Source organism: Brachyhypopomus gauderio, chromosome 16, assembly GCF_052324685.1.
Source record: "Brachyhypopomus gauderio isolate BG-103 chromosome 16, BGAUD_0.2, whole genome shotgun sequence".
Classification (NCBI taxonomy): Eukaryota; Metazoa; Chordata; class Actinopteri; order Gymnotiformes; family Hypopomidae; genus Brachyhypopomus; species Brachyhypopomus gauderio.
In genome coordinates, this window is record NC_135226.1 from 16,363,176 (window position 1) to 16,373,254 (window position 10,079).

Here is a 10,079-nt window from a genome sequence, read left to right on the forward strand (position 1 = left end):
CTTCCACTTAGAATTGGCAGACACTGTAACATTTAACAGTTATATATCACTGCAACACCTTCAAAGTTGTGGTAACTGCTTTTATTTCACAAATGTAATGTATATTGTTAATATACAATATATCATTATGTACTGTATGTCATCTGATTCATTTTACTCTCATCTTACATCAAAAATAAAACAAACAAATAAAACAAACATATGAAACAAAAACAATAAAAAAGGCCCTGACATGCAATTCTCTGTGACATTTCTTGATTTCACATAGAATCATTAAATGTAGGAAGTCATCACTGTTTGGTGGACAGCAAAAATGGGTGGGCATGAAGCCCCATAGGATCACACCTGGTTATATTTAGAGCCAATCAGTCTTGCAATGCTTACATCAAGCATTATAAAGTTTGGGAAAACATGTAGTTTGCTAATGTCACTGATAGTTCTTCATTGATGAATGGCCTTCTGTATGATATTGGTGTATTTGTATTTTTACTGTAATTAATTCTCTACTGATATTTTTCATCTGTGTTATAAGGGTGTTTCAAAACTGCAATGTTTTAGGTTATTTGTAGCTTTGTAATGTAGCATATGTTATGTATGTAGGTTTAGACAGTTTGAAGTTTCTATGTGTTATGGGAATAATTACAGGCATACTTTGCTTTTAATGTAATTATTCTGTGATTTTACCATGAACATAAAATATATAAATTTTTTTGTAGTGACTATTGGAGAATGAATAGGTAATAAATCAAGTGAAATGAACTGTCATAAGTACAATGTAAATTATGTGATAAGAATTATGTAAGTACTGTGATAAGTACTATGTAAATATTGTACTGAAAAGTGAAAGTACTGAAACTGAAACGTATTTAGGTGGAATGTCATCTGTCTGAATAGGCTGAGCAACATGCAGGATCTTGTATCAAACTTTTCTTTCACAGATTTTAAACTCAATGGCTTTCATACTTTGGAAGAATGGAGACATGTATTGTTTGTTGTCTATTTTCTGATGTTTCTGTTGTCTGTAATTGGAAACTCCACTATACTGTATGTGATCATATCTTTCAGGGCTCTACATTCACCTATGTTTGTACTTATTGGCTTAATGGCATTTGTGGATTTGTGTTCACCCTTTTTTTTTGTACCACAGTTGCTCCTTATCTTTTTATTTGACTTCAACAGCATTTCTCTAGCAGGCTGTTTGATACAAATGTTCTGCATTCATTATTCTGGATCATGTCAGTCCACGTTATTATTGTGTATGGCACTGGATCGTTATTTTGCTATATGCAGACCACTTTTATATCACAAGTATATGGAGTTTTCTAACTTTTTAAAAATCGCCATAGTGCCATTACTCAGAAACGGAGTTTTAATTAGTGCAGTAGTCTGTTTGGCTGGAAGATTACCATACTGTTCAAATCTGATAGATCATTGTTTTTGTGAGCATATGGCATTAGTTCAGTTGGCATGTGGAGACACATCTATTAATAACTTGGTAGGACTTTTGACGGCCTTCCTTGTACCAACTGTAGATTTTGTATTAATTGCTTTATCTTACCTAATAATATTCATTTCTGTTCTAAAATCTGGGAAGGCACACTTGAAGGCTTTGAATACTTGTACTACACATATAATTGTCATCACATTTACTCTAATTTTTGCCCTATTTTCTTTTATGTTATATAGAATCAGAAATAATATTTCTCCAGGCAGCCGTGTCTTTCTGAGCACTATGTATTTACTGTTTCCAAGCTGTTGCAACCCAATTATTTATGGGCTCAGAACAAAAGAAATTAGACATAATTTTCTGAAATTAATAAAACATAAGAATGTCTTACCTTTGTGACATACACCACTCACAAAAAGTTGTGAATATATGGATATTTGGCTTTCAAGTGAAATTTCAGGATTAACCTAAAATGCTCTCTAACCTTTACAGGTGAACTTAATGTGATCTTCTCTTAACTTTTGAAGGCACATTTCAAACTGTCCAATGTATCAGTACTTTTTGCACTACTCACTGTTCTCTAATAAGGAGCTTAACAGCAAAATTCACAACAGGTGTTTGATCCATGAATCAACCAATACATTTCCTGGTCGAATTAGAATTGTTATTTAAGTCCTCATCATCATGCACTCCACATTTTGACATCATTAGACCAAGACGACACTTCAGAACTGATCAACAGCACCTTGAAAGGAGGCTTCAAACAGGATGTTCTCAGATGAAAGTGGCCACTGAGCTTAGAGTGTCACAGAGGGTCATCATCAGGTTGCAACCGAGATACAGAGAGACTGGAAGAGTGACAGAAAGTAAAAGAAATGGATGTTCTTTGGCCACATCCCACACTGATGACCGCTCCACTGTGAACAGTGCCCTGCAGAACCTGATGGTGAATGCCTCACAACTCCAGGCACATTTAAAGGTGGTGAGAGGCACCCAAATATCATGTCAGACCATTCCAAACCATTTACATCAGAGGGGTCTCTGTGCTAGATGACCTACAAGGGTACTGGACCACACCACAAGTCACAGGCATCTTCGTCTTGCATGGGCCAGGGAGCATTTATGCTGGACGAGGGCCTCAGTGCTGTTCACTGATGAAAATCAATTGGCGTTGAGAAATGATGGAGACGTCAAGGAGATCGCTATACATCAGCCACTGTTGTCACAAGACAAGCCTTTGGTGGAGGTGGTGTTACAGTGGGGGCAGGTATGTCTAGTCATTACAGAACTGCCCTATACTTTGTGAATGGCACAGTGACAAATTGAGTGGCCTGCACTTTCTCCAGAACTGAATCTCATATAAAAGCTTTGGGATCAGCCAAGTTGCCATGTAGAGGTTTGTAACTCTGTACTCCTGAACCTCAATGACCTCAATGAGGGCAACCCTTCAAGAAGAGTGGGATGCCATGCCTCAGCAGACAATAAATCATCTTGTGAACAGCTTGAGACATCATTGTCAAGCTCAAGGTAATTGAAGTTCAAGGGCATATGACAAATTATTGAGACATTTATATGTTTTTTACACTTGGCTTTTGTTTCAATAAATTGTTCGAGATGAGGAAATCACCATTGCATGTGACTAACCTATTTTCAAGATGTAATATCTCTGTAGCATGAAGTTTTTCACAAATTTTAACCAAAAGCCAAATATCCCTAACCTTTTGTGAGTGTTTTACATATGTAACCTTATTTGGAAAATGGACATTTTAAAGCATCAAAATATTGATATTTTACTATTATATCATTAAAAAATATGAATGCACAAGATAAATGATTATTCTAAAACAATGTGATGTAAAGTAACCTTTAAAGGAGACAATGGTTAGATGGAAACTTTCAGCTTTTAGATGCAACCAGTAGTTCCAGTATTTTCGTCAACACTGCCCTGGCATGATGGATGTGCTTTCCATGTTGGAGTATTCTCAATGCAGTAGATGTGTAAATCACTGCTGGGCTATAAATACTGGGCTGAGGTAGTAATACTGCTGTAAATATTTGTTGGATAGTTTTTTTGCACTGATGCCAAGCGGCCTTTGAGGCAGGCTGGTTGGCTTTTGGAGGCCTCTAGCAGGCAGATTGGGTGGTCTCTGGAGCAGGCCAGGCAGCCTCTGAGATGGCCGCTGAGACCTCTGGGAGGCTTTGGACAGCTGCCCCACCCAGTCCACAGACCTTCCCACATTATCGCTGAGGAATGTCTAATTGACATCAAGGACCTGGCGTGGGAGTGTCCTAGTTGACACAGGTCTGAGATCTAGTCTCACCCGTCGCTGTGAGTCTAGGATTGGACTACTGGTGCAGGCTGATCCAGGAGAAATCACTCCTCTGGGAAGCTGCCCCTCGGTGAAGCTGACCTTTGGTGTGTAATGGAGGTTGATGGGTGAACTCTCGCGGGGAGATAAGGGCTACTGGATGGATAGATGCTTGCCCTGTCTTCCAAAGGCAATACACAGGAGTCAGCAGGAGTGGTACAATGGAGATCTTTTATTGGGCTATTATCTGAATAATAGCAGTAGGTAGAACATACAGGCTACAACCTGGAGCTCCACTTTGTGCGCATACCTATTGCATCTCTACCAGTTTTTAGTTATAGTGCACATGTGCATGGTCTAAGGCACTTAAAGTGACCGTCATAGGTGCACGAGCTGCTGGACAGCGCACGCTCCCAAGGGCCTTCCGATGGCACACGTCAGCCGGCTTCAGGACCTCAGGAGGAGAAGACTCCTCAATTTCTATTTCATTCTCCTCAAAGAGCTATGCATACACGACACACGTAGGGGAGCTCATGGGAGTCACAATCGTACAGACCATGGATGGGGAGGGGCTCAGCAGGGGAGATCAGATGTCTCTAGGTATTTAATATGAAGGAAACTAAAGGTGCTACAGGTGCAGGAGAAGAATTATTGCATGGGTGATTGAGAGCGTAGGAGTGCTTGAATGTTACGATTCATGTGTGAATCATCAGGACTCTGTTACTGGCGGCCAGGGCATGATGGTGTGTATATGGGGGATGGAGAGATATGAAGAGAAATAAAACTGACTTTCCCAAGTCAATCACTGACTGCCTCCTCACAAGCCTGCAGGAATAAATAAATAAAGTCTCATGAGACTGCAACAGGGTGTATATAGAGCAGACATATGTGAAATGTCAGGAAGCAAAGGAGGATATTTATTAAAGAAGCATGTCATTGAAGTTTTTTTATGTCAGCGTTTAGAGAATACAATTTTTGCTTCAATTGATTGTTTGTTTTCATAATTCAGAGAACAGTGTATAGACAGTGTATACATTTTGCTTAAATTTTAATTTCATTGTAAAATAGTGGTTGTAAAGTGATTTTGTATGAGACTGCTAGACATCCTGGAGGTATTTTATATTTCTTTAGAATTTCACCACATGGTCATTAACAAGTTATTGCTTAGATATTCAGAAAAACAATGAGTCTATGTAACAAAAAAATATTAATATTTGAAATCCATCATCTGTAATTTGTGGTATTTTGGTTGTGACTACTATGGATCTACATTATTAGCAGTACTTTTGTTCATAACTACAGCACAACATTGATCAGAATGCAGACTCATGCTGCAGGAAACATTTCATTCACAACTTTCAAATTCAGTGGTTTTTATACTTTGGGTGAATGGAGGCCTCTTCTTTTCATTCCATATTTCCTCATGCTTTTATTATCTACTGTTGCAAACTCCACTCTCATATATTTAATTATATCTCAGAGAACACTACACTCTCCTATGCATGTACTAATAGGCCTTATGGCTGTTGTTGACTTGTGTTTGCCTATATTTTTTGTACCAAATATGCTGCTCAGTTTTATATTTAACTGGGACTCGATTTCTCTTACAGGCTGTTTAATACAAATGTTTTGCATTCATTATGTTGGTACATTTCAGTCTACTCTTCTGTTCTGGATGGCGGTGGATCGATTCTATGCTATATGTAGACCTCTTTATTATCAAAAACATATGGAAATCCCCAACTTTCTTAAGTTTGTCACTGTGCCAGTTATTAGAAATGTAACTTTAATTACTGCAATTGTCTATTTGGCCGGAAGATTGTCTTTCTGTGGGACAAATGAAATACGTCACTGTTTTTGTGAACACATGGCATTGGTCCAGCTGGCATGTGGAGATATTTCTATTAACAACATAGTAGGACTTGTAACAGTTTTTCTAATACCAACAGCAGATTTTGTTTTCATCACAGCTTCCTATGTAATGATATTTGCTTCTGTAATGAAATCTGGAAAGTCAATGAAATCTGGAAAGTCTCATTTAAAGGCTGTTAACACTTGTGTTACACATATCATTGTCATAATAGTTAGTTTGTCATGTGCCTTAATTGCATTTATGTCATACAGAATAACAAATGAATTCTCTGCAGGAAGCAAAGTTTTCCTCAGTACAATGTACTTACTTTTTCCAAGCTGTTTTAACCCAATTATTTATGGAATAAGAACAAAAGAAATAAGAGAACAGTTAAAAAAAATAATAAAGGATGCAAAGGTTTCATCACAGTAATCCAATTTTGTAATTGGACCTTTGACATTCAGGCATGTTATTTAATATCTACACGTTGAACCCAACATAAAAATGTTTACTATAAATGAAATAATGACTTTCAAGCATTTTTGTTGTTAGAATTGCTAAAATGACATTTGTGCATCTCAATTCAATATTGTTCAGTGATATGTAAATGAAAAAGCCAATATACAGTACACATTTTTATTTCATTGTTCATTAAAATATATATTTCCTCAAAGTTTTCAAGCTAGAACCTTCACAATGCTTACACATGTAAAGTAGGAGAAAAGATAACATCTATACTGAAGGAACCAATTAAGAGTTTAGAGAGATGGTACATAGCAGCTCTAAATGATAAAGAGCAGGTTAAAGAACAGGTTGTGGGATATTAACAGTATTGAGAAATTGTGCCTACTAGGTAAACTGAAATTGTGGTTGTGCACCCACACACTCACGCACTTTGCACACGCCCCCTTGCACTAAGCCACTACTACCCCGGTCCAAATCACCTTATTAACACCTGTATGTTATCAGTGTGCACCCCTTCATATCCCCACAGGTCGTGCAGTCATTGAGGACATCGGATCTCCAATGGAGCTGCACACTGACGTGCCTTAAGGAGAAGCCCTTCTTTATTTTTCGCTTGTTCATTGCTCTTTTGAGTTTGTGCATTTTTGCTTTGCTTGGTGCTCATTATGTATCTTTTGTCATGGATAATAAAAACCCTGACATGCAACCATTGCCTCCGGCCGACTCTATACCCGTGTCACAGAATGTGCAGCCTGGAACAGCGAGACGTCACCCCTAGAGGTTCTGGCCTATCAGGGCAGGACGCAGCAGCAAGAACTTAATGAACTACGAGAAGTACTGTCCTCAGTAACTGGCTGTTTGCAAGCTCTCTCCTCACAGATGGAGACGGAGAGAAACACGCAGGCCAACAGGAGAGAGCGAGCACTCATAGCTCCCCCAGAAGTGTATGGAGGAGCCCCGAAAGCTGTGAGGGCTTTCTGGTTCAGTGTAAGGTCTGGAATGACTGCCCTCACGGACATTTTCTTATCCAGTCTGAAGGCCGAACTATGGGCCGAATTTACCTGCCATCCGGAGGAGAAGTCGTTCAATGAGGTGGTGAGACTGGCTATCACGTTTGACCGTCTCTTACAGGAGAAAGTGAAGAACACCACGCCCATGCCTCAAATGCCCATCCCGATGCCTGAGTCCCCTAAGGAGAAGGACCAGGTCGAACCGATGCAGGTGGGAGTAACCGCGGCCCCTACAAGAGACCCTGGCTCTAATTTACTTACCTGGCCTTTGCAAGTATCTTTTGGGGGCGTCTCTTTTGGGGTTTCTTCCCTTGTGGACTCGAGAATGTCAGGGAACCTGATGCGACGGAGTGTGGCAGCGGAACTTGGCGTCCCACTGACGAGACTGGACCTGCCGAGACACGTGCATGCACTGGATGGCCGGCCTGTGGGCGGGGGTTTCATTTCTCACCGCACTGCACCCATTCGTTTAAACATCCAAGGTCGCACAGAGTCCATAAGTTTTTACATTCTCCCCGTCACTCGTCACCCCATCACACTAAGACTTCCTTGGTTTAAACTGCACAACCCCATTATAAATTTGATCACTGGCCGGTTGGTAAGGTGGGTCATGCCCTGCCGTAGAGGCAGGTTCCCCCCCAGGGTGCTGGTGCAGTCAACCTATATAGAGAGCCCCAACATCACTGCCAGTCAGAGTATTCCTCCACAGTACTGAGACCTAGGAGAGGTCTTCAGCGCGGCCAAAATTACACATCTCTCTCGCCATCATCCGTGGGATTGTAGCATCATTCTGAAGGAAGGCACCACTCCTCCCCATGGCAGAATCTATCCTCTCTCCCATGAAGAGGAGCGCATGATGGGTCAGTACATTAAAGAGGCTCTCGCTCAGGGTTACATCACCCCTTCAACCTCGCCCGCCTCAGCCAGCGTCTTCTTCTGCTTTTAGTGCCCTCTGCATTTAGTGCCCTTGTTCACTAAATTAGATCTACGCAGCACCCAATCTCATCCGCATATGCCAGGGGGATGAGTGGAAGATGGCATTTAGTACCACCACAGGGCACTAAGAGTACTGGGTCCTGCCTTACGGCTTGGCCTCCGCCCCGTCGTACTTCCAGGCATTCATCAACAAGGTTCTAAGGTAGTACTTGAATAGATGCGTTGTCGCTTATATCGACGACCTCCTAATCTATTCGCACACTCTGGAACAACATGTGCAGGATGTACAAGTGGTCCTGGGCACACTCTTGTGCAATCATCTGTATTGCAAGCTAGAGAAGCGTGTGTTCCACCTACAGGCTGTGAACTTCCTAGGTTACACCATTAGGCCGGGCTCCATACATATGGAACCCGACATGGTGGAGGCTGTGGTCGGATGGAAGCAGCCTCACACACGGCGTGAGCTACAATGGTTCATCGGCTTCGCAAATTTTTACAGGCGGTTCATCCGTTCGTTTAGCCTGATCGCGAGACCTCTGACTGACCTGTTGCATGGGGGAGCTAAAAATCTAAAGTGGAATGAGGCAGTGGAAAAAGCGTTCAAAGATCTTAAACAGGCTTTCATTACAGCTCCCGTTTTACACAACCCTGATCCTAAACGACCCTTTATAGTTGAGGTGGATGCTTCTAACATTGGAGAAGGCACCGTGTTATCCCAGTGCTTCAAGAAGCATGGTACACTACGTCCAATAACATTCTACTCCAAGAAGCTGACAGCGGAGGAGTGTAATTACGGAGTGGCTGACAGGGAACTATTAGAGATGCGACTAGCATTTGAAGAGAGGTGGCACTGGTTGGGGTAGCCAAACACCCTTTTGTGGTCATTACAGATCATAAAAACATGGAATACTTAAAGAGCACGAAGCGCATGAATGCTTGTCGGGCGAGGTTGTCACATTCTTTTCATGCTTCAAGTTCCAGGTGACCTACCGGCCCGGCTCGAAGAACACTCGTGCTGATGGCCTGTCTTGCTCCTTTCCCGGAAGCGTGGAATCTACCAGTGATGAGCCAGTGTTGTCTCCTGAATGCTTTGTGGGCGCTGTAGACTGGGAGATCGATATAGCCATTGCTGCTGCCAACCCGCACCCAAGATGTCCACCTCACCGCAAGTATGTGCCTCGTGCGCAGCGCACTGCACTCATTAGCTGGGCACACACATCAGTGGGAACAGGGAATCCAGGGACCACTAAAACCGCTCAGCTGCTTAGCGCACGATACTGGTGGCCTGGATTACATTGCGACGTGCTGGCGCATATAGTTTGCTGCCCAGACTGCGTGCGTAGCAAGGTCCCACGTATTCCATCTGCAGGTAAGCTGCTTCCTCTGCTCGTTCCGGAGCAGCCTTGGACACATCTCGTGCAGGACTTTGTGACCGATCTCCCCCCCTCTGAAGGCAATACAGTGATCCTCGTCATCATCGGTCGCTTTTACAAGACGGTGGGGTTCATACCCTTGCCCGGCCTGCCCACCGCGTGGGAGACTGCGGATCTTCTGTTCCGGCAATTCGGCCTGCCCGAGGACATTGTATCGGACAGGGGGCCGCAGTTCACCTCGCATGTGTGGCGGGAGTTCCTCTCCAAGTTAAACATCATGGTGAGCTTTACATCTGGTTACCATCCACAGGCTAATGGGCAGGTGGAGAGGACAAACCAGAAACTGATGAGATTCCTGAGATCGTATTGTAGTGAGCACAACGACATCTGGTGCTCACTTCTTCCATGAACGGAGTACGCACAAAACTCCCTTGTCCGGGCCAGCACAGGTTTAACTCCGTTTGAGTGTGTGTTTGGTCGCCAGCCTTCACTTTACCCATGGAATGCTCCTGCATCGGATCAGCCAGCCATAGAGGAGTGGTGCAGATGAAGCGAGAGGGTGTGGGTAGACATCCATCTGAGGCTGAAGGAAGCAGTCCAACGCTTCAAGCTGAAGGCAGACCGTAGGATGAGTGAGGCACCCCCCACGGGAGACTGGGACCACGAGGTAAGCTAGGGGTCCGTTAC

At 42.7% G+C, this 10,079-nt stretch overlaps 1 protein-coding gene across 1 annotated transcript; it reads left to right on the forward strand.

Annotated features, from left to right (window-relative positions):
- Positions 1-904: 904 nt before the first annotated feature.
- On the forward strand, positions 905-1,846 carry LOC143477946 (olfactory receptor 52K1-like). The gene has a single exon (XM_076976843.1). It carries the CDS (start codon positions 905-907, stop codon positions 1,844-1,846), a length of 942 nt encoding a protein of 313 aa, XP_076832958.1.
- Positions 1,847-10,079: the final 8,233 nt, after the last annotated feature.

Bases quoted from the DNA above. Each gene is read 5' to 3' on its own strand.
- LOC143477946 (XM_076976843.1), top strand. From the start codon at position 905: ATGCAGGATCTTGTATCAAACTTTTCTTTCACAGATTTTAAACTCAAT.